General features: G+C 34.8%; 1 protein-coding gene across 7 annotated transcripts in view; it reads right to left on the reverse strand.

Annotated features, from left to right (window-relative positions):
• Nucleotides 1–26,618, reverse strand: part of VPS13B (vacuolar protein sorting 13 homolog B (yeast)) — an 805,833-nt gene that overhangs the window by 312,434 nt on the left and 466,781 nt on the right. For all 7 annotated transcript variants that reach the window (XM_010863525.1, XM_010863528.1, XM_010863522.1 and 4 more), the window contains exon 31: nt 1,874–2,077. In XM_010863525.1, the coding sequence (XP_010861827.1) occupies nt 1,874–2,077 (204 nt within the window). The remainder of the gene's footprint in view (nt 1–1,873; nt 2,078–26,618) is intronic.

The raw sequence follows: 26,618 nt of genomic DNA on the forward strand, positions 1-26,618 counted from the left end.
GGAATTCCATCACCTCCACTAGCTTTGTTCGTAGTGATGCTTTCTAAGGCCCACTTGACTTCACATTCCAGGATGTCTGACTCTAGGTCAGTGATCACACCATCGTGATTATCTGGGTCATGAAGATCTTTTTTGTACAGTTCTTCTGTGTATTCTTGCCATCTCTTCTTAATATCTTCTGCTTCTGTTAGGTCCATACCATTTCTGTCCTTTATGAAGCTCATCTTTGCATGAAATGTTCCTTTGGTATCTCTGATTTTCTTGAAGAGATCCCTAGTCTTTCCCATTCTGTTGTTTTCCTCTATTTCTTTGCATTGATCGCTGAAGAAGGCTTTCTTATCTCTTCTTGCTATTCTTTGGAACTCTGCATTCAGATGTTTATATCTTTCCTTTTCTCCTTTGCTTTTCACTTCTCTTCTTTTCACAGCTATTTGTAAGGCCTCCCCAGACAGCCATTTTGCTTTTTTGCATTTCTTTTCTATGGGGATGGTCTTGATTCCTGTCTCCTGTACAATGTGACAAACCTCATTCCATAGTTCATCAGGCACTCTATCTGTCAGATCTAGGCCCTTATATCTATATGTCACCTCCACTGTAAAATCATAAGGGATTTGATTTAGGTCATACCTGAATGGTCTAGTGGTTTTTCCCTACTTTCTTCAATTTAAGTCTGAATTTGGCAATAAGGAGTTCATGGTCTGAGCCATAGTCAGCTCCTGGTCTTGTTTTTGCTGACTGTATAGAGCTTCTCCATCTTTGGCTGCAAAGAATATAAACAATCTGATTTTGGTGTTGACCATCTGGTGATGTCCATGTATAGAGTCTTCTCTTGTGTTGTTGGAAGAGGGTGTTTGTTATGACCAGTGCATTTTCTTGGCAAAACTCTATTAGTCTTTGCCCTGCTTCATGAGGTAACTTGGACTAAGACAAATAACATATATCACTTACATGTGGAATCTAAAAATATGTACAAATTAACTTATTTACTAAACAGAAATTGACTCATATACAAAGAAAACAAACTTACAGTTACCAAAGGGGAAATGGGGAAGGGGAAGGATCAAGTAGGATTAGCAGATACAAGCTACTACATTTAAAACAAACAAGGTTCTACTGTAGAGCACAGAGAACTAAATTCAATATCTTGCAATAAATCCTAATGGAAAAGAATATGAAAAAGAATATGTATGTACATGTGTAATTGAATCACTCTGTTGTACACCAGAAATTAACACAACTGTGATTCAATTATACTTCAATAAAAATTTTTAAAATTCAAAAAATGAAATAAAAAAAGAACTCCTATAAACCATCACAAAAGGACCTCTCAATTTAAAAATGGGCAAAAGACTTGAATAAACATTTTTTTATAGAAGATCTACAAACCCAATAATCACAAGAATCTGATAAGGATAGAGTTAATATTTTTTTGACTTGGAATATAATGGATTTTAAGGGAAATGTGAATTAATCCTTAGTCTGAAGTGGAATTTTTCATCAAATAACAAGCTTAAAAAAAATTCTGACACTGATCATAAATTTGTAATAACTGCAATGTAACAGGAGAAGGTAATGGCAACCCACTCCAGTATTGTTGCCTAGAGAATCCCAGGGACAGGGGAGCCTGGTGAGCTGCCGTCTATGGGGTCGCACAGAGTCAGACACGACTGAAGCGACTTAGCAGCAGCAGCAGCAACAGTGGTAGGACTCACAGGAGTCCAAGCAACAGCATCAGCTATAGTTACAAAATATATTTTATGAAATGCAGAAACAACACCGAAACACTTAGGTTTGGCATGCTAAAGAGCGTATTAACTGTTCTTCTGGCAATGAAATATTAGAATGTGGAAAAAGTTTCTCAAGCATTTCCTACCTGCTGGCCATATTCCACTCAAGGGCTGGATTCTGTGAATTTCTTTCAGTCTCTGTTAGCACTCCTCCTGTGCCATTTTCCTTTTCTGGTTTCAGTTGATCCCACTGAGCAGTACCAATATTGATCGACTGCAGATCTATTTGGTATTGTCGGTCTTCAATCTCTGACCCAGGGTCTCGAAGAATTCCTAAATTCAAGGCTCTTCTGTAAAGGCAGTGAAGAAAAGTAATCAGATAAATTAAGTATTCTATGCTTATTTTGCTCACTAACATCTTGCTATTACCATTTTTCCCCACTTTGGATTATTAAGTTAATGAAATCTATGAAGCAGGTATTATAAACTTACCACATACTAATGATTTTAAAATGTATCAAAGAGTTAGTACTTAGTGTATCTACTTTATAAGTTCTTACATTATTCTCAGCACTGTTATTTTTCTAAATAAATACTTTTACATATATGATTTAAATCCTTGAGCTGTTGTGAGGTTGTACTACCTCCTTTTTTACTAAAGAGAAAATAATACAGAGTTGTTGAAAGACTTAGCCAAAGTTAACTGAGTTAGTATGTGGCCAAAACTGCAAGTTAAATCCAGGTTTTGCTTCAAAACCCTGTCTTCTTTCCAATGTTAAACATCTACTTTTTTTCCTCAGTACTTTGATGTCTTGTTAGGAAAAGTGTTGAAGCTTTGTGAATTTACTTAATTCCCCTACCCTTTGCCTTTAGTCCTTTATATAACCCACTACCACATAGACTAAATTATTGACAAAACTTCATTGCTTACTGATGTAGAAATACAGTAAGGATTACTGGCCGATATAGAGTTGGAATTTTCATCTTATTGGACCCAAGGCTAAGCAAATGAATAAAATTATCAGCAGCTTAAAGCTAGATTAGAGAAAGTAAATGGTTAAATTTTTTCATGAAGGTTTTAGAATGAAATAGCAAGGCAGTGTGATAGGATAAGAAGAACAGGATTTGGGATTTGCAAGCCAGATAAGTTTAAGTTTGTGAGAGTTGGGAATTTTTTGGTTATGTTGGTTCATAAATTCTTTAAAATGAGTAACCAAAACGAAGGTAACATTTTTCCTCCAAGAAAGTTTCAATCAATAAAAACTGAAATTACATAGAGGATAAAAACAGTTGTTACAAATATAGACACAACTGTAGAGATCAGAAAAAAATACAATTAGTTATATCAATTGAACACTAATGAAACAAATTAGTGGAGGGAGAGGGAAGAAATCACCTGAGTCTTAGTGTGAAAATTAGAGAGAGACAGTATGAATGTGATCAAGACTATATCTTGGCTAAGTCCACAGTGAGGGTCAGACCATGTCCAGAAGTTGGTCAAATACTGATGGAAGGTGGACGACTACTGAGACTCAAGATGGCAGGTGTCCCCAGACACATAGGAATGGAGATGGCATGCATCAGGCCAGGCAACAGGACGGCTGAGACTAATGAATTCAAATGAAGAGAAGAGGAGGGAGAGGACTGCAAATGAACAATCAGATATCTCAGGTAGGGAAATATTAATATAACATGGTGTTACAATAAGGAAACAGGAAGGAAACAGGTGTTGGTCAAGAAGTCATAGTGTGAGGAAGAGAAACACAGATGGATGGAGTCTCAGTATTATCCTAAGGTGAGTGCTGATTCTAATTTTCATCTTCTTTTTTCTAACTTAGAAAAGTTCTATCTAGGAAAGAGCATGCAAAGAAAGGAGGCCTAAAGTTTTACATGAACCCATAAAATGGGTCGTGAACATTTTCATTTTGCCTTAATGAAGGTAAAGAAAAAGAGTGAATGCAGGTGCAGGTTGTGGGGGGAGTAACCTTGTGAGTACCCCTATTTTGGCAGAATGTTCTTCATTTGAATACTGGTGTAATTCTGTGAATTCTGAAGATTCATCTCAAACTTCACTATTTTAAAAATTGTATTTATCTATTTTGGGGTCTTCGTTGCTGCGCGCTGGCTTTCTCTAGCTGCAGAGATCTGAAGTATCTCCTTAGTTGTGGTACATGTGCTTCTCAATCATTGTGTGGCTTCTCCTGTTGCAGAACAAGGGCTCTAGAGCACATGGGCTTAAGTAGCTGTGGCTCATGGGCTTGTGCCCCACAGCATGTGGGATCTTCTTGGACCAAGATCGAACTCGTGTCCCTTACAGTGGCAGGTGGATTCTTAACCACGGGACCACCAAGTTAGTCCCTCAGACTTCACTTTCTAAGAAGCCTTTCCTGACCACCCTTTCTTCAAACTCCCTTTTCCCTAAATCTGTGCTCTTACGGTCTTTCTAAACTTAGAAGTACAAGAACATCACAATCACCTGTCAGTCTTCCTCAAAATAGCATAAATTTCTTGAAGTTAGAAACTACATCTCTTATCAATTGATTAGTAAATGTTGTTTCAAGTCACTGATTTGAACTGAAACAAATCTTTGCAAACCTCAGCTGGAAACAGTGTCTGTCTACAGCAACAAGAACACCCAGTCTTTACACACAGTAAACTTCTGCTCTACAGCCACACAGACTCTGACATAGAGCAAATGTCTTTGGCACTTGGTAGCCTAGCTTATTTCCCTAGATTATTATTCCCATATAAAAATTACATTTACTCAAACTAGCCAGTGCTTTCTGTTGTTGCTTAGTTGCTCAGTTGTGTCTGACTCTTTTCTGACCCCACAGACTGTAGCTCGCCAGGCTCCTCTGTCCATGAAATTTTCTAGGCAAGGATAACTGGAATGGGTTGCCATTTCCTTTTCCAGGGGATCTTTCAGACCCAGGGATCAAACTCATGTCTCCTGCATTGGCAGGCAGATTCTTTACCACTGAGCCATCAGGGAAGACCCCATACTTTCTACATTTTACAATAAATTCCCTAAGCCTACTTTTAAAGAAAACCAAAATATTTTTAAGAATCCCTTTTTAGAAAGAAAAGGTATGCTTGGAAATAAAATTAGTGCTATATTAAAAGATAACCAAAGCAACCTAGCCCAGCATTAACATCAGCCTATTTCTCTTGGCACATGGAGAAACTGCAAAATCATGAGATAAAATCAGAAAAATACTGAAGTTTTCACCTATGCTTAAAATGTCCCATATTTAGCCTTGACCTTAAATCAAGCTATTTTCTTCTTACCATCTATCTGTGGAAAACATGACTTTCCACAGGTTCTCCTTCTCAACACAAAAATGGACTGTATATTGAGCAATAGCTTAATACTTTTAACATGCCAATTTCAAAATTTTAAGAATCAGGATTTGAGATTTTACATTTTTTTCTTTTTTGTTTTCCTTTAAAATATATGTCATTTTAACCTGATTTGAAATTTCAGAGAAATGTACAATATTTGGGTATATAAATCTAACTTAAAAGTTAATTGCAAAACCACTTAAATGTGAGTTGTAGAAAATAGGATAAGCAAATGACTCATATGAACTCTGGTCTCAAATTTTCCAATGACCATGAGCTTGGAGAAATTATTTAACTTCTCTGTTTTAATTATGTCAATGTTAAAAGTATTATAGAAATAAACAAAATGTATGACTGAAAATTAAACCATTCATGTGCTCAGCCATGTCTGACTCTGTGATTACATGGACTGTAGCCCGACAGGTTCCTTTGTCCATGGGGATTCTCTAAGCAAAAATATTGGAGTGGGTTGCCATGCACTCCTCCAGGGGATCTTCCAAACCGAGGGATTGAATCCAGGTCTCCTGCATTCCAGGCAGATTCTTTACTGTCTGAGCCACCAGGGAAGCCCATGAATACTTGAGTGGGTAGTCTATCCCTTCTCCAGGGGATCTTCCCAACCGAGGATTCGAACCAGGGTCTCCTGCATTGCAGGCGGATTCTTACCATCTGAGCCACCAGGAAAGCCCAAACCATTCAAAAAGAGGTTCCATTAGAAATTTAATGGCCATTCCTGGAGTACATTATCTTACATGGTTCTGAATGAATAATGAATAACCACCAGCTAATCACAGATGCACAGGCACCAAGAGATAACAAAGTCAACTTTTCTAATTATGAAAGAACTATTAATGAAAACTATAAAGACAGATTCTCTTTAATATTTCCATGCTTACCTATATCCAAAATATGGCATATTAGAAAATCTGAGTGAATCTTTTGAATGCAATAACTAAAACGCTTGAAGACAATTTAAAGCATCTTTTAAAATACATTTCAGAGCTGGCCAGAGAATAGAAGGTGCAAAGTGCAAAAAATGTGAGAAAAGGAACACTAAAAAATGAGCACCTGCCAAAGCCAGCTTTTCCTCTTAGGATTTCTGCTGAATCCTACAGTGATTTTCTGCTAAGTGCATAGGAAGTGAAAAAGCTCAAGGCCCACCTAAGGAGATGGATCAATCTACTTAATAGGAGACTGCATAGAAAGCTGGGGTTATGAAGGTCTTGAAAGGGTGATTTAAAAATAGCTGTCCTAGGATGACCTGTGACAGAACAGTTCTGAGTCTTGTGATGGTGGTTACATGAATGTACATATGTGATAAAACAGCACAAAACTATAGTCACACATATAGACATATAGACACAAATGGTTAAGAATACAACTGGTGAGGGAATTCCCTGGTGGTCCAGTGATTAAGACTCTGAGCTCCCAATACAGGGAGCATGGGTTTGACTCCTGGCTGGGGATAACAACCCATATGCTGTCTGTTATGGCCAAAAATCCAAAGAAGAAACAAACAAAAAAACAGGAAAAAAAAAAAAAAGCAGGTGAAATCTGAATACAACTGTGGATTGTACTGATTCAATATCCTGGTTTTGATATTGTACTATATACAATGTTTTCTAGGTGGCACGCAGTGGTAAAGAACCCATCTGTCAATGCAGGAGATATGGGTTTGAACCCTGGGTCAGGAAGATCCGCTAGAGTAGGAAATGGCAACACAAGCCAGTATTCTTGCCTGGAGAATTCCATGGACAATTCATGGGGTTACAAAGAGTTGGACACAACTGACCATGCACGCACTATTACTATATTTACACAAGAAGTCATGCAAGATCTAAAACCATAAAACTCCTACAAGTAAAAGGGATGTATGCTCTATGACATTGGTCTTGGCAATGATTTTTTGGATTTGACAAGAAAAACAAAGATAACAAAAGCAAAAATAAACAAGTGTTATTACACGAAACTAAAAATCTACTCAGCAAAGAAAACTATCAACAAAACGAAAAGGCAACCTACAGAATGAAAATATTTCCAAATTAAATGTCTGATAAGAGGTTATATCCAAAATATAAGAGGAATTCATATAACTCCATAGAGAGGAAAAAAGAAAACAAAAATGCCCAATTAAAAAATTGGCAAAGGATCTGAACAAATATTTTTCCAAAGAGATGTAATTGGCTAAAAGGTACATGAAAAGGTCCTCACTAGTCACAGGAAAAATGCAAATACAAACCATAATGAGATTTTCACCTCATACCTTTTAGGATATCCATTAGCAATAAGACAAGGTATAATAAATGTGGGAAGGATATGGGAAAAAGGAAACCCTTGTACACTGTTGTCTGGAATGTAAACTCAAACAACCCCTATATAAAACAGAACAGAGGTTCCTCAAGAAATTAAAAGCAGAATCAGCATATGACCCAGCAATCTCATTTCTGGGTATATATCCAAAAGAAATAAAAAATCTCAAGGAGATATCTGTACTTCCACATTCATGGCAGCATTGCTCAAAAGCCTCTTCCATATCCTGAATGGAAACAACCTGACTGTCCCTCAATGAATGAATAAACATATCAAGAAAATATAGCATATGCAGTTGACCCTTGAACAATTTGGGGTTTAGTGGCACCAACTCTCTATTCTATAGCCACAGTTCTTCCTTATCAGTGGCTCTACATTCACAGTTATTTACTATTGAAGAGTGTATGAGTGGATCCATGACACAGTGTTGATGGGTCAACAGAATATACAATGAATTTTTATTCAGCCTTAAAAATTCCCGTCATTTGTGAATTTCTGTTTTAATCTACATTTATATTATGCTGAGTGAAATAAGCCAGAGAAAAACAAATATTGAATAGTATCACTTACATGTGGAAATTTTTAAAAAGTCAAATTCATAGAAACAGAGAACAGAAAAGTGGTTGCCATGGGCTAAGGGGTTGGGGAATTAGGAAGAGGTTGGTAAAGGGGCACAAATTTTCAGTTATAAAATGAATAAGGTTGAGGATCTAATGTATCGCATCATGGTGACTACAGTGGACAACACTATTGTAAAACTGGAATTTGCTAAGAGAGTGGTACTTAAATGTTCTACAGACACAAAAAAGGGTAAGTATGCCAGGTGATGGATATGCTAACTCAATGAGGGAATCCTTTCACAATGTATACATATCAAATCATAAAGTGTACACTTTGAATATCTTACAATTTTATTTGTCAATCATACTGTAAAGAAGCTGGGGAAAAGTTTACACTGAAGGGAGATAGTTAAAGGGGACACAGCAGATGTATTTACAACTGGTGGAAATCTGTAAGTATTTACATCTTAAAAAATTTTTTGAAATGGAAAAAAGCCCTGCTAAGGTCCATGTTAAAAAAGACAAGGTAACTTATAACTTACCCATCTTGACCTTAGCATTAGCACAAGGTGAAGAGGTAAAAAAAAATTCCCTCTAAGACTTTGCCATCATAAGACAGCACCTTGTGGTCTGAATTGCTAATGTGGCATGAAACAATTTTAATTTGGAGAAGCTTGTCCCGGGTAGATAGTGCCACCAGATGACAGGTAAAAGCAAATTCTCTTAAGATGAACTCAATCTCAACTCAAAGAATTTTCACAGATTTATTCCAAGTGAAATGAGATACTAACTGGGCAGAAGAAACAGACACTCAAAGACTTCATGAACTGGATTAGTAGACATGAAATATAACTGTTTATAAAGAAGAAAAATGGTTTTCAAAGTATGAGCAGGCTCACGAAGATATACAGATGGCAAATAAGCATAATGAAAAGATGCTCTATGTCCTATTTCATCAGGAAGAAGCAAATTAAAACAAAAAGATATCATTACACACCTATTAGAATGGCCAAAATCCAGTCGGCTGACACCACCAGGTGCTGGTGAGGACGTGAAGCAACTGGAAATCTCATACACTACTGGTAGGCATGCAAAATGGGATAGCCACTTTGGAAGATAGTTTGGCAGTTTCTTAGAAAACTAAATATACTTCTCACCATATGACCCAATAATTGTCCTCCTTGGTTTCTACGCAAAGGACTTGAAAACATGTCTATACATGCAGGTGCACATCAATGTTTATAGCAGTTTTATTCATAATTGTCAAAACTGGAAGCAACCAAGATATCCTTTTGGAGAAGGACCTGACAATCCACTCCAGTATTCTTGCCTAGAGAATCCCATGGACAGAGGAGCCTGGTGGGCTACAGCCTAGGGGGTCTCAAAGAGTTGGATGCGACTGAGCAACTAACACACTGGTGGCTCAGACAGTAAAGAATGTTTGCAGTGTGGGAGACCCAGTCTTGATCCCTGGGTTGGGAAGATCCTCTGGGGTAAGAAATGGCAATCCACTCCAGTATTCTTGCCTGGAAAATTCCATGGACAGAGGAGCCTGGCAGGCTATAGTCCATGGGGTCGCAAAGAGTTGGATACGACTCAGCACACAGGGAGATTACACAGTGAATTCCCATTCATGGGGGTACTACTTGCAGAGATAACATTCTTCTATAAATGTTGAAAAATGCCAAACCTTAAAAGAAGCAGCCCAGGGAAGCCCCAGAAATAATAAGGAAGAAACTGGTAAATATATGGGTAAAACTAAACAAACAGTATCTTTAAAATATTAAATAATGCCCAAATTATAAGGGAAAATCAAGCTAAAAATAAGACTCTGGACAATGATAGTGTATAAACCAGGGGATCAGGTAGTTTGAGGTACGTGTGCATGTGTGTGCTGTGCTCAGCTGTGTCCCACTCTTTGTGACCCCATGGACTGTAGTCTGCCAGGCTCCTCTGTCCACAGAATTTTCTAGGCAAGAAAACTGGAGCAGGCTGACATTTTCTACTTCAGGAGGATCCTCTCAACCTAGGGATTAAACCTGTGTCTCTTGTATCTCCTGCATTGGCAGGCAGATGCTTTAATTTGAAGTAAAGTATTCTAAATTCCTTGCATTTGAGAGGGAGGGGGATAAAGACAAAGATATTTAACTTCAGACTTTGTTGAGCACACCTGCTAAAATAGCCAGAGTAATAACGAAAATAATAGACATGGAACGCGTAACTTTAAAATGAGTGGGGTAGAGATCAGAATGTAAGAAAAGAAAAACAGCAGAAAAAGTTGGACAAATATCTCATAATAAGAATAAATCCAAAAATAACTACTGTCAGAGTAAATATAAATGATTTAATGAAAATGAAAAGATAAAACTTCAGATTGGTTTTAACAAACCACCCTTTTATTCCGTTTTTAATGAAATATACCTCAAACTTAAGTGCACAGGAAAATTAAGAGTCCATAAATGGAAAAAAAATATATGGAGGCCAAAAGAAAGATGGAGTAGTTATACTGACATCTGACAACATAAAATTTAAGGAAAAAAATTATGATAGGCTTATTACCTAAATTTAAAAGATCCAATGCCTGGAAGTTAAGACAATTTTAAATTTATTTGGAATGATATAAACTTGACACAGAAAAACGGACACATCGTGAAAGAGAAACTGACAAATGTATCCACTCATGGTGGAAAATTTTAACCTACCTTTCTCAGTAATGAATTGACTAAACACATTATGAAAAAATTAAAATACAGAAAATTTTAAAAATACAATTAAATAAATCTGATGAAATGGACATTTATATAGCACCGTATCCAACAGTAGAATCATAATTTTTGTCAAGCCCAAAGGAACATTTTTTGAAACCAAGTACCTGTGAGGCAATAAAACTAGCCTCAACACATTTCAGTAGGTTAGTATCATACAGACTAAATCCTCTGAGCATAAAACAATGAAGTTAGACATTTTATTTTAAAGAAAGGATTTGGAAAATTGATTGTATTTTTAGATTTAAAGATACACTTCTATGTTAAGTCAATCCCTGGGCCAAAAAAAAAAAAAAAATTAGAAATACTTAAAAACAAAATGTGTATTAAAGGTTGTGGGATGCAGTTAAAGTGGCACTTTGAGGGAAATTTATTGTCTAAGATGTTGTTTTAACAAAAAAATAAAGGCTCAAAATCAATGAGTTAAATATAAAATGCCAAAATAAACTAAAAGGGTGGGGGTAAGGAGGGAAAAAAAGAGCAGAAATAAATGAAACAAAAAAGGCAGAGAAAATCAACAGAGCCAAAAATAGACAAACTTAGCATTCAAGGGGAAAAAAAGAAATAAAGAACAAAGTCTAATAAATTATATTTGCAATAAAAAAGGAAACATAACTATGATGTTCTGGAGATTAAACAGATAATAAGAGATTAGGAAGATTTGAAGCAATAAAGATTTTACAACTTGTTTTGGAAAAAAAATCTATCCTACTTATCACTGTCCCTGGAAGGCAATTGCTTATCCTTTTCCCCAAAGGGATGAACATAAACACTGTCCTCTCATTTCTTCCACCAAATATAATGTTATTTCTAATATAGCTCTTTTTTCTAGACAAAACTGATCATTTAAAACCTATATCCTGATAGTATAAAACTACTGGCAATATAGTAACTGGTGAAAGACAACCAAGGTCTTCCCCACCCCGACACTCTTTTTTTTGGTCTCAGTCAAGACTATCAAAACTACATCCTCCTACCTAAACAGCCCTGTCTCCAATGAGCTAAGTTGCATTCGTTCATATAAAGACTATTCAGTGGGCTGCCTGCTAGGTCCTCTGACAGGGCCTGAGGATACTGGGTCTCCACTCTCAAACAGACAGAGGCAATTACAATATTGTCAGTGTTAAACAAGGTTAGGTAGAGAATACAGTTGGAAACACACAGAGGGACACCTGACCCAGATCTGAGGAGCCCAGGAAAGAGGAAGCAGCATTAAAAGGAGCTCAAAAAGCCCAATCTCATTTACCACAAGGAAGAAAGTACTTAAAAGCAGAAATGAGAGGTTCAAAATTGTAAGAGAGCAGTCCATCCAGAAACCCTGAAGAGGCTCTGAATGGCTGTAAAGCCATAAGGCTGGAGAGCCTTTAAGCCAAAGACAAGCCATTCTTCACAAAGTGTGAGGGGCCTGTACCAGGCCCTGCTTTGTGGATAAAGAGGTATGGCCCACAGGTTAGGCTTGCCTAACAAAATGGCATTTTCTCCTCTGTCAAAAAGCTTATAGAAATTATGCAGTAGCAGGGTAGTCAAGAGCAGAGAAAGAAGTGGGTTTCTGTCTTGATTATAAAAATTAAATGAGATAATATACAGAGAGCCTAGCACAAAACTAGACACACCATAGAAACCTCAGTGTTAGGGAAAAAACCATCCACTCTTATTCTCTAAGCCTTTACAAAACATGTCAAATAGAAATGAATTGCCTGGAAAGTGAGAATAAGAGAGACTTGTCCCAGACGAAGCACATATTAGGATTCTAAAAAACAAATTCCTGAGAAAACAGAGCACCATGGAGCCAGAATTTAATTAATCCAACTGAATAAATTCTACCTACATTTAATCTATTTCATCAATCTAAGAATATTTTAACATTAATAGCAAGCTCATCAGTATGTAATAAAACCCTTTAGACAAAAAACATTTTATCAGGGAAAATCTAGGCCAATTAAAAATATCTTTATTTTGTATCTTTAAAAAAAAAAAATCACTTCCCCAACAAATTTTTAGCCTCCTGAGAGATCAAATGCAGTAAATAATGTATCTCCTCTGCAGACAGTTTTCCAAGTATAAAAATTTAAATTATTACTATAAATAATAAAGGTAGGCCATTTGATTTATCAGTTTAATATAAAGATTAAATATATTTCAAAGCTATAGCTAATATTTACAAACTGTACAAGTTTAGTTTGATTCTGCTCTGATAAAAATAAAGGATAACCATTTCAAATGTAGATAATAAAATCTAATTTTTCTTTCTTATTACATGATCCATATTATTTTTAATTCTTTATAGTCAGAAAATATACAGAGGTGCATTGATTTACTTCATTATCCAAAAAGCACCTGATTTTTTTCCTTAACTTGAAATAATCACTAATTTTTATTCTTTAAAGTATAAGATATGCCCACTTTGTTGCATGCATACTTAAAACGAATTCCAGTAATTAAAATATAGAATATTCAAAGTACTATGTTTTTCAGTACTAAATTAAGAAAACATACTCAAAATGTTTTCACTTAAATATCATGCACTTTTATCAAGCAATATTAGAATAAGATGTCTTAGGAAAGATATATTTCACATCTCATGGTACACTAGATATTTAAATACAAATATATAAACAGTTACAGACATAAGATTTGAAATAATTTAATTTTTTTCAAAGACTGGAAATCATTGTACAACTTTTAAAATGCTATTTTCCCTAAGTGAGGACTTTATAACTAAAAATAGCCTAAAAGTGAAAAAAAAATTTGACTGCAAAGCCAAAAATTAAAGTATATTTTATTCAACAGAGCTTTGAATTTTCACATTTTCACAAGAAACAGTTATAAAATTATTTAAAAATTCTAATAGAATGCTACTTTACTAGGGAAGCAATCATAGGAAAAGAACTTTATGGCTTTGGTGAAGACCAGAATGCTTAATACCAACAATATCTGCCTCAAAAAATACAGTCACAATTCTTGATAAGAAAACCTGCATATTATTTCCTAACCAACTTCTTCCTAGAAATATTTGACATACACAAGAACCAAATTTTCTTGTCTCAACTTCACATCCCTCTAAAAGCTCTATGAACTTTGCTCTCCCTCCTTATTGTAGTCTTTAAAACCTTTTAGCAATTCAAATCAGGAAAGGGAGTGAGTCAAGATGCCCATAACTTCCTTACCCTTAACACAAAAAGCTGCTTTATTAGCTAAAATGTAGGAGTTATAATTGTAATTGCTTTGCCCTTCCGAAACTCATCTCCCATACCATTTTGAACCATTCAGCAGGTGGTGTAGGAGGATAAACTCAAGTCTGAAATAGTTGGTCAATGGTATAATCATAAGGAACCAAAGAAGACTTTAAGTATATAACAGGAAACATAGCTTTAATGTTTTCCTTTTTAAATTGATTTAGTCTGGGTCAGGCCTTTTGTATGTTTACATAAGAAACAGCTCATGTTGAACCATTTACTGCTTACTGCTGAACAGGCATATCTTGGGAACTCACTGTAAAGAAGCAAAATTCATTACTTACAGCTCAGTTGAGATCTACAAAATGTTAAACAAGCCAGAAAATAGGAATGTAAAGAGAAGTAAAATTTATATGTCTTGATTAAAATAAATGCTTACATTTTTATCATCAAGTCTCCATAAGTGATAGTAATCTTAAGAGCATATAAGGCAGGGGGTATAAATGGCTGACCATCAAGCTGAGACCGACTGCTAGTGACTTAGGGCAGGGGTTCTCATCTTCAGAGTGCAAAAGAATAACCCAGAGTTTGTTACAACAGTTAAGTTTCCATATCTACAGAAATTTTGATTCAGCAGGTCTGGACTAGGGCTGAGGAATATGCCTGCTCTCTTAATCTTTTTTTTTTAAACAACCTAAACCAGCATCCTTATTGATTCCAAAAACCACTTTCTGATACTTAGAACATCATATCTCTTGAACAGCCTATCTCTGCTCCCTGAATGGAAAGGAGCAAAGACAAGGACAAATAAATCTGAGGCTACTTTACTTACAGAACAGGGAAATTTGTATTTGTGCTGCCTCTTTCACCAAACTGTTCAGGAGAAGCATCTCTTCTCTTCAAGGCCAAGATCTCTGTTAGTTCACTTCACTCTTGAAGTCTAGGTCAGTGTTTGTTTTCTCAGCAGCTTGTACTCAGCCATACGACTTGGTACACACGGTAGGCTTTTCATATATTAAAGTTAAATAAATAACAAATATTCTTCTTTATTCCCTTCACTTCCCTTGAAGACTTTACTCAATTCTTTTTTTCTTTTTCTCACTTGCAACTTTACCATTCAAGCTAAAATATATTCAAGTTTTTCTCCTTGTAAGAGAGAAACTCTCTTCTGTATACCCCTCTGGCTACCACCTTGTCACATTCCCTTTTAAATACAAATTTATTTTTCTCTCAGTATTTCTATTTCCTTACTATTTATTTTCTCCTCTAACCGAAAGCAATCAGGTGTCATCCTTATTCTTCCTTTGAAATCTTCCTGGAGAAGATTTTCAACTTTTAGATTTTCTAATTACCAGAGCCAGTGAACGATTTTCAGTCATTAGCTTACCTAACCTTTCGTGGCATTTGACCATTCAAAATGGCAGTACAGCATGCTGGTGAAAAGCAGACGGCACAGTTAGCATGCCTGGATTCATAATTCCAGCTCTGCTATCTACAACTGGCTGCCTTTGGCTAAATTAGTTTCAGTGCTTCATTTTATTCATCTGAAAAGTGAAGTCATTGAGGAGTCAAGTGATTTAGGCATGTGTGCTGAGTTGTGTCTGACTCTTTGCAACTGCATGAACTGTAGCCAGCCAGGCTCCTCTGTCCATGGAATTTCCCAGGCAAGAATATCGCCATTTCCTTCTCCAGGGAATCTTCCCGACTCAGGTATCCAACCCATGTCTCTTCCACCTCCTGCATGGTAGGCAGATTTTTTTTTAATCAGCTGAGCTACCAAATAACTAATATACATAAAGCTATTCATACAGTCTTGCTTATTCTTAAAATTTCCCTCATGAGTTTCTATGGTTTCATACTGCCTCAACTGTCCTTCCTTAATCTCCTTTACTAGATTATTTTCTTCTGCTTGCCCCTTCAATTATTAGTGATCACCAGGATGCTATCTTCAGTTTTATTTTATGCTTTATATGCATTCAGTAGCACAACTGACTCACAAATGCCAGCACATGTACTTCTCAATTGTATCTCCAAAGAAGAAGATAGGTTTCTCAGGATTCCTTTTATATCTTCTGGTCTAGTCCATTCTATGATGACTGGTATACATCTGTAAGGCGGTTGGCTACCATTAGGGTTCATGGTCAAAGAAAATGCAGTATAATGATACTGTATTAAAAGCATGCATTTTAATGTCACAATTATATTCAAATTCTGATTCTACCACTTACAGGCTATACATTTATCCTTGGAGAACTAAACTAAGCCAGTGCATATCAGATTCCTCTATAAGGAGATAATCATTCCTAGCTACACAGGCGTCCTTGCTGAGTAAACGTGTAACTGTAAAATGCTTAGTATATTGTAAATGCCACCTGGTTATTGTTATTACTACAATGGAGAAGAAAGAAGCTGACTGGCCTGGTTTTGGACTGAATCCGTTGGTCTCACTTACTCTGTATTATAAAATCCAAAAGTACACTCAAGATGCAGAGACTTCAACTTAAGCAAATTGGCCCTAAAATAATTCCTTGAGCTGAAACAGAAGATAAGGCAAGAAAATAGTGTCTCTACATTTCTAATCTAAATAAAAATTAATCATGTATTTCATATTTTTAAAAGAAGGGAGTTATAAACGTAAAGGAGCAAAAGCAGAGTAATTCAGTTATTAAATCATTTTCTAAGAATTTCATACCTTTCAGAAACTAAAATTAATTTTTAAGTAAACTTTTTAATAGATAAGCAATTTCACATTTTCTAATGGAGTAACACTCATTTTAAATGATTCATGTTTACAAATCCACATAACACAAGTATAAAATAAAAATGACATGACAGCAGTCTTTACCAATTATTTTCCTTTTGATGGCTACATTAATATGCAACTTCATTAGAATATGAAATATTTATCTCTTTCTCTTGATGAGTCTCAAAATATTCTCATTGATAAGCAAATAAGAAACTTGATTTTCATAATCTATCTTCAGGGAAACATGAGTTTTGAAGTTTTTTTCAGTTACAGATTTGTACTGATCAGTCCTCATTTGTTCACTCATGTTATAGATGGGGTGTATTTATAAGATGATTTAAAAAGCTGTAAGATATACAATGTATGACTTATGTGAAAAGTATATCAAACTATACCAAATAATTCTCATCTCATTAGAAACATGTTCTACAGAAATGCACTAAATGAACAGGCACTGCATTGAAAAATGTGTTGATGTGATCAAAGAAACAATGTTTGACCTCAGAGAAAAGACTAATAAGGAGACTTTCTAGAATATATAGAAATGGAAATGCTACTTCAGCTTTATAAAATAACTTAATTATGATGTTGACCTTCAACAAAATTGGTTATTCATTCATCAGAAGGGTTTTGAGCCCTTGGAATAGAAAGTGGTATATATTAGAAGTTACGTGAATTAAGTAAGAATAAATCAAGCCAAACTAAACCTATTTCCATAACACCATGGCAAGTGAGAAATAAGCATCAGTGTTATGGAACTTGATGTTATAAAGATGTGTAACTAAGTTTAGATAATTTTTGAATGTAAGAAAGAAATATGGACTTGATGACAATGTAATAAAATGGATTTAGAGCTGGTTTAATAACTGATCCAAATAATATCTATTTGGAGTCATTTCTCTAGTAACATGCCAGAGGATTTGGCTCAATAACTTTTATCCTTCAATAACTTTAATGAATTCATATAAATCTGTCTTATCAAATTTTCAAATGACAAAGTTGGGAAGTATAGCTAACACAGTGAATGAGAGAATCAAGGTTCTAAAACATCTCAAAATATTGGAACAGAGTCAAACTAATAGGATGAAATTTAACAGGAACAAATGCAAAACTCTACATACAGGTTCAAATAGCCAGTTCTATACGTACAATACATGAAGGGCTTCACAACACTTTAGAAAATAAAGGACAACAACAAAAGAAAGCCTAGAAAAGCTAGGCTGGTTTATGAGAAAGAAAAAAAAAAAGAACAAAAGCATCGCCAAATGTCATTCTAGCCTTTTAATTTTTACAGCCTAACATATACCACACACATACTATAAAACTTCACAGGGATTAGGCAATCTCTTCCTTCTTATACTAATAAAATAATGCAATTCTTAAAATGCTATTTTTCATTAATATTCAAACATTAAATCTTTAAATGAATTTTTATTTGGATCACTTCATTTCAAATAATAATAATACATAATCATTCATTGACAATATAAAATCAGAAAGCTTTTTCCAGAATGTTATAATAGTATATTACAGGTGTGTTTACATAAAATCTTCATGGACATCTAAAATGTGCAAGTTCTTGGCATAAAAGTTAACTTCTTTTATATATTAAGAGTCCAGAAGGGTCTTACTGAGCAATGAAGTTTAATGCAATTTCCACATAGGTGACTTTGAAAGGCTAACTGTAAATTTAGTAAAACCTCTGCATTCTGTAAGTTTCCTCAGATTTCAATGCTTTAGGTTTCTAAAGATGGTAATAAAATAGAACAAATTTATAATGTGTCCTCATTAAAAGATAGTCAGACCTCCTACTTGCTTCTAATGTTTCTGCGACACATCTTTGGCAACACTCCTGATTTAGGATTCTTCTATTAAATCTTCTGCAAGTCAACTCCTATTATATAAATCATGAACCACCCAGACTTTATCCAACTATGTTAGCATCCTTTCTGATTCCAATATTTTCTTCCCATCTTATTCCATTTTTTTTCATTTCATTTACTTAGAACAATTGGTTTTCGTAGTTAACCAGATTTCAATTTATTTCCAAATCCAATTTGAAATTCTTATTTGAAAATTTCTATGCAAGTCTCATGTATAACATTCCCTTTTTCTCTACTAATCAATCATTACCCAGTATCTCCTACTCCTAAACTATTTTTACAAAGAATACTTCCTTTCAAAAAATCACCATTTAAATCAAGATTCAGAACTGGTTCCCCTTTATTCAAAATCTCAGCTAAAGACTGTCAGCAATAATAATAATATTTAAAGACACTGGTGAGTAATTAGAAATGAGGTTTTGAAAGACTATTTAATTACATAGAGAAATGTTCATATGTATTATTAAATAGGAAACAAATTCTTTTAATTTTCTAAATCTGCTACAATAAGAAAACAATCCTATAACCCTAACAAGCATTTATATAAAGCACACTGTAGGTGAATTATTTGGATTACAAGATTTCCTAATTCTAAATTGTGTGGGAAATCTCTAAGAAAAAATGTTAAGAAAGATATCTTTCTTTATCTCTTACCAAATGCATTTTGATTAGTATGCTTCTTATTCTATTATTTAAACCTTCTTTTATTTAATTTCATTCTTATTACTCTACATTATTCCCATCTTCTTACCAAACTATAAAGTGTTTCATCATGCAAAACACAAAAATATACACATTATATGGTAACATTAATAATACTTTAAAGTTTATATACAGTTAAATGGTTTGCAAAGGGCTTTTCAATATCATCTCAAGTAAATTACCAACCACAAGGTGTGACAGGTAGACTCCATTTTATAGATGCTGATGACTTAGGTAAGGAGACTGACAGCAGAGTCTATACTGGAAACCACACCTTCTGACTACAAATTCAGTCTTCTCTCTTACCTCCTTTCTATACTTAACATGGGAACTGGTTTTCAAAATAAAACATAAGATTATACTTCATTAAAACAGTGTGATATGGACATATATGTGTATATATGTGTGATATAGTTGGGTAAACAATTGAGATGCCAAAATAAACTTAATATTTCCAAGATAATTGATTAGAGTAGACAGAAAGAGTTTGGGGGTTAGATAATTTGGATAAGCAATGTTTAGATTTGGTATATAACGAAGCAACTTCTTTACAAACATGTTGCCACATTATTTTATATAGTTTATTATGCACTGAGTTGCTTCAGGCCCACAAATGTTATAGAATTGGTCAAAGAAAAATAGGAACAAGAACTGGAGATTCTCAGATTTGTATACAATAATCATTAAGCCACTCTGGTATTTGTAAAGCAAAATCAGTAGTTTTTAAAAATACAGGAATAGTTCAGAAAATATCTTAATATGTGACATCAAACCATGAATATCTCAACATGCAAAATAATCAGAATAAAAGTGTTTTAGGAAGAGGTACCAATCAAGAGTCTTCTAGTCAGCAGTAAGTACAGTCTCATATTTGACTTAAAAATCTGGTATAAATCCCTGTTGTATGGTAGGGTAGTACCCTTCTATCACCATACATGAGAGGGGACACATCTGTGTCTAATCTTGTTAGGAAATCACAGCATTGCTTCCAGTTGTAGAGAGCAAATATTCTTCTCTAAGAGTCTTCCACTTACATCCAGTCCCAAGACAGTCCTGTTGGTGGTGTCTAATATAACAGTATTAACGGCAAATGTCTGCCAGAACGTGGAGCAATGGCAGCTCTCACCTCAGCCCCTGGGAACGTAAATCTGATAAAATCACTTTGAAAAACAATACGGCAGCACTGAAGCTGTGCTTCACCTGTGACTTGATTCCACTATCTATATAACTTAGAGACATGTTGTCCAGTACACCAGCCACTAGCTGCACGTGTTTACTGAAAATTAAGTTACCTAAAATTCAATACAACTTTTAAAATTTAGTTCCTTAGTCACAGTAGTCACATTTAGATATGCAACAGCCCATCTGTCCAGTGGCTACTGTACTGGACAGGGCAGAAACAGAACACTTCCACCACTGAGGGAAGGCATTCCTCTAGAGAAACCACATCTTCTAGGAGAAGAGTGAAAAATATTCATTTTAACACTATATGTGATAGAAAAAATTTTTAAATGTTAATGTCCATTAGTAGAAGGAAAGATTAACAATCTGGAATATTCACGCAATGGACTATTAAATAACAATCAAAATCTAAATGAATGAGATTATGAATATTTAAGTGATTCTAATATGTATAAGGTACAGTTAAAAAAGCAAGTTATAGAACAGAGGTAGGTGGTAGGTATAGAATCCATTTTCTCATCCTCTATATTATTCTGATGTAGTTGTTTTCAAAATCAAGGCCAAGAAGAATTATAAAGTAGTGGGGTTAAGAGCTCAAGCTGGCTGTGTGAACGTGGGCAACCATGAGCTTGGTTTTTCTCCCCTGCAAAATGCAATTCATAGTCTAAAAAGTGCTAAGGGCTGCAGTGAAAAGTAAAGGAGGTAAAATATACGAAAGTCCTCTGTAAACTATAAAATGCTATGAAAAAATAGCTAGTATTAAGTAGGGCATAAAACTACAAACTGAAAATTATCTGGGAATTTTAAACTGACACAAATCCCTTGAGTAGGTAGGATTAGGTGGGATGTGTTTTTATGTGGCACATAAAAAATTACAATTTCATAATTTGTCAGTGATATTTATTTCATCTTGCATAAACAAGGGCTAAGAGGTGGAATCATTTCACAAGTTAATCAGTACAGTATGGCCAGATTAAGTAATTATTTCAAAAATATTCCATCAGTTATAAAATTTATGACAACTAATACAAATAGGTATTCAGTAAATATTTTTGAATACATACTATATGCCACTCAAATTCTACATGCTTTGTATGCATTAATTTATATAATCCTCACAACAACCCTTCCCTGGTGGCTCAGAAAGCGTCTGCCTGGAATGCAGGAGACCCAGGTTCCATCCCCGGGTTGGGAAGATCCCCTGGAGAAGGAAATGGCAACCCACGCCAGTACCCTTGCCTGGAAAATCCCATGGACAGAGGAGCCTAGTAGGCTACAGTCCATGGGGTCGCAAAGAGTCCGACCCAACTGAGTGACTTCACTTTTACTTTCACAACAACCTTAAAAGGTAAGTAGTATTCAGTTCAGTCGCTCAGTCGTGTCCGACTCTTTGCAACCCCATGAATCGCAGCACACCAGGCCTCCCTGTTCATCACCAACTCCCGGAGTTCACTCAGACTCACGTCCATCGAGTCAGTGATGCCATCCAGCCATCTCATCCTCTGTCATCCCCTTCTCCTCCTGCCCCCAGTCCTCTCAGCATCAGACATAATAGGTACGTAAAGAGCACAGATTATGATACCAGACTGCCTGGATTCAAGTCTGAGCTTTTCCACTCACTTGCCAACTGCCCTTGGCAGCGTAAGGTACTTAGCTGCCTCAGTTTGGAAACTGAGTGGAAAAGCTCAGACTTGAATCCAGGCAGTCTGGTATCATAATCTGTGCTCTTTAAGTACCTATTATGTCCTTAGCACTGTGTTTGATCTTCGAAATACAGTACAAACCTGACTGAAATACTCAGGACCTCCCCAGTTCACCAAGGCAGTGAAGCACAATTTTTAACTTGAAATTCAAAGCTTCTACAGTCTGACCTCAATTGCTTCTCCCTGCCTCTCTCTCGTTATGCCCCTAAGACCAATCCTTGGATACCGAGAGAAGCCTGCTTAGGTCTCTAATTTTCTCTCTCTCTCTCTTCTTTGACCCTTTTTTCCTCCTACCTGATATATTTGCTGCAATTCAACACATCCTTTAAGGGTGTCTTACCTAGTTCTAACAGTTCCATGGAGATTCCCTCTGGTTATCATAGCACCACAAGGTTTCTCTATGAGAAAATTTCCCTAACTTACCATCTATAATGAAAATGTGATTAATTACACCAATCTGATTAGGATACTACGTGACAGTAAAACAGCAATGCTACAGGAAGGAAAATCTGAAAACATTCCTATTAGCAATAAATGGATAAACTGTCAAGACATGTGGTAGTGGCTTTCCAAGGTTTGGGATTAGAATTTTCTTCTTCTGAAAAAATTTCCCTATACAAACTGAATCTCATGAAATGAGATTTTAGAAAGATTTCCATTAACTCTAGTTTGAGTTAATTTTTCTAATGATTAAACACTATCTAGATTTAAACAGAAATAATTTAAGAATTTAAAACATTATATACTACTAGAACACCACATAAAGTATTTTATCCCTGCAGTCAGTATAATGAATCTGAAAATAAATCACTACCTAGTTCACTCAGGAAGGGAGACACTATCATGCCATTACTAACATGAAGACTTTTTTTCTTCAGGAAAATAACATAAAAATATTCTGCCCTATCTCATCCTCCAAAGTACAGAGATATTTTTATTTACTTTGAGCATAAATTTAACATGGGAAGAAATTTAAAAATGGACTGATTTTTGTTGATTAAGTATCATGTCATAACATGCAGTGTTGACTTGAGTCAACAAAATATGAGCTATCTGATGAAAATATTTAAGTTATACTGATTAAGAATATATTTTATATAAGCTTTAATTGATACCTGAGAAAAATGTTCTTTTATAATTTTAAAATATGATAAATAATATTACTCTACAGAATAGTTTCTAAATATATTGCCCTTAGACATAAGGGCATAATTAGACATAATTAGACATAATTAAAACAGAAAAGCAAAAGGGAGAATTAAGGCAACATATGAACAACCTAATAATGTGCATTTGGCAATTTTTTATGAACAGAATAATGACTACAAAAAAATTCAACCTTTAGAAGTTTTGATTCTATACCACGACATTTTAAGAAAATAGCCTTGTAATAGAAAATGTTGAGCAATACCAAAGACAAACATTTAAAACATGAAAGTACAATTACTCAAAATAGGGGCTCAAGACCACAGTAAAAATTCAGAGAACAATTATGAAACTTTTAGATTTTGGTTAAAAAATAAAGGTAAAAACAAAATGCTTTTGTATCTTTCGAAGGGAATACAAAAGAAACTGATTTATGTAAGATAAAATTTCTTTTTACCTGTAATTCAAATTCGAAATTTCATTTCTGAAAAAGACATGGTCAGAGGTAGGGGAAGAGCTAGGAAATTATCAATAAAATTGAGAAATAAAAGAGGTGGAAAAAAGGATGTTTTTCACACCTTAGCATGTGTTTTGAGGCACAAGTATTCAAACTAAAATTTATGAACTGAGAAACAATGAGGTCAAACAGCTGTTAAAGAGATGCTACAAAAATGACTCCCAACATAGCTGGCGATTAATTTTAAATCTCTTTTCTTACATACACTGTAAGTATTCCTTTAATATGCAACTGTTTATATATAACTGCTCATACAGAAAATATATTTTCAGATTTAGTGTATCAAAAAGAAGAGATTATACCTACTCTCAGAGTAGCTGCTTCCAAAAAGAGGAGACATTATTATACTTACTTCTAAGCATCTTTTCTATCAACAATTTACCTAACAATTACCTATGACACATTCATATCAGCTTTATTTTATTATGCATAAATACTTCCTTTCCCAAATATTCACAAAATCTGCTATTCATATTGTGTGTGCATAAATTCACACTGATATTAAAATACAGAATATTCATTCAACATTAACATGCTTTTGAATTATACATGTTTTATACCATTATCTTAACATACTATAGAAAAATACAAAAGAATGTGCTGCAAATTACTGCATCTTTCTTTAAAAGGTCAACTGAGTAATTGTTCACAAATATTGGTGAAAGTTGTTATTTAGTTTTTTAAATTTTGTACACTATTATGCTTAAAATTTAACCATGTTTATGGAGAAGGCAATGGCACCCCACTCCAGTACTCTTGCCTGGAAAATCCCATGGACGGAGGAGCCTGGTAGGCTGCAGTCCATGGGGTCGCTCAGAGTCGGGCACGACTGAGCGACCTCACCTTCACTTTTCTCTTTTCATGCACTGGAGAAGGAAATGGCAACCCACTCCAGTATTCTTGCCTGGAGAATCCCAGGCACGACGGAGCCTGGTGGGCTGCCGTCTATGGGGTCGCACAGAGTCGGACACGACTGAAGCGACTTAGCATAGCATAGCATTTTGATCTTGAATATTAACATCATAAGCCATGGCCTGAAAGTGACTTGTTACAACTAAGACTTTAAATTTCAAAACTAGGAAAGCATTTCTTACAAGATAAAATAAAGAAGATGCTACAGTAATATATACGAAGAATATTAAAAAATTAACTGAGTTCTTCCTTTATATTGTAAATGTACCATTTATTTATCAAAAAAAGATGATTAAAAAAATCAGTCAGCTGATACACTTTACGCATAATTATAAAGATGGTTAAACTATGTTCCATGAAGTAAAGACTGTGGATATTTTATTATTACTTTTTAGAAGTAGATTTATGGGGTTGCAAAGAGTCAGACACGACTCAGCGACTGAACTGAACTGAATTGAACTGAACTGATAGCCCAACATCTAGGAAGTGTTTAGTAAATGGTAAGCACTCATAAACATTTTTGAGAAATAAATGACATAATAAAACTGACTTATTATGTAACGAAAAACAACAACTTTATCATTTCTGTATTTTAGAAACAACCTCTTTGGCACCTAGTAGACTGTGTACCAACGAGGCATCCAGCACCAGCACTTGGAGAGAAAAGGCAACTACAGAAAATATTTGGATGCTCACATGTGGGGAAAAGATTAAACTAGTTCCTCAAATAAATAAACAAAATAACCTTCAACACACACTCATTCATTCACCCATCCACCCAGAATAAAGCATGTATTTCTTCAGAATCACCACGGTCAAGTGGTCAATGACGAATGCGTAAGCGAATAGTGAAAGTGAAAGTCGCTCAGTCATGTCAGACTGTTTACAAGCCCATGGACTATATAGTATCATACTAAAAATAAAGTTTAAAACACCCAAAAAGCAAATATAAAGGTTATAGAGAGGATGAGTATGAAAAAATAAAACACCTATTTTCATATAGCTTACATTGAGTGAATAGGAAAAAACCCTAAAAACGTAAAACAGTACTTTAAGATTTAAAGACAGAATGAGTATAAAACTGCCATTTTCCCTACTTTTTAAGACGGTAATTAATCACAGTTGAAATTAGTCTAAAAATCAGGAAATTATCAAGAAAAACAATTGTTTATATACTAGTAATCACAGGTAACCTTTGACAATTTGGTGTGTAACCATTCAGGCTATCTTCTGTTCACATGTAAACATATATATAGATAAGACCATATTATACATGCAGTTTTAAAAAGTTTGTTTTACTTAACAAATACCTAAACTACATTTCATGTTAATAAACAGGCACCCATACATCCTTTGTCATGGTTATTTCTAATTTCACTGCATGAGTATATTATTATTCTATTAACCAATCCTCTACAGTGAACATTTAGATTGTTATCAAACCTTTGCCATTACACTACATTAGCTAGCCCCTGTTGCTCATTTGTGTTTACTTATGTTGAAAACACAGCCTAAATCTACAGCCAATTAGCACTCAACTGCTTTTGAACATGTACTCTTTGAAAAGTAAAGAACATGGGTAACTGTCAACTTTGTTTTATTAAAAGTATGTAATATTGCTGACAGAGATTTTGTCAATGCTTATTGCTTGTTAAGACTCACACTCCCAGGAAAACGACACTATAAAACTAGATGTAATGTACAACATGATTAATAAAATTAATATTGCTATATGTTATATATGAAAGTTTTTTGAATAAATTCTGAATTCTCATCACAAGGAAAAAATAATTTTTTCTCCTTCTGTGTCTATATGAAATGATGGAGGTTCACTAAAAATTTTTGTGTAATCACTTCATGATGTGTGTAAGTCAAATCATTATGCTGCACACCTTAAACTTACATAAAGCTGTATGTAAATTATATCTCAATAAAACTGGAAGAAAA

This window comes from Bison bison, unplaced genomic scaffold (assembly GCF_000754665.1).
Source record: "Bison bison bison isolate TAMUID 2011002044 unplaced genomic scaffold, Bison_UMD1.0 scf7180017864491, whole genome shotgun sequence".
Lineage (NCBI taxonomy): Eukaryota > Metazoa > Chordata > Mammalia > Artiodactyla > Bovidae > Bison > Bison bison.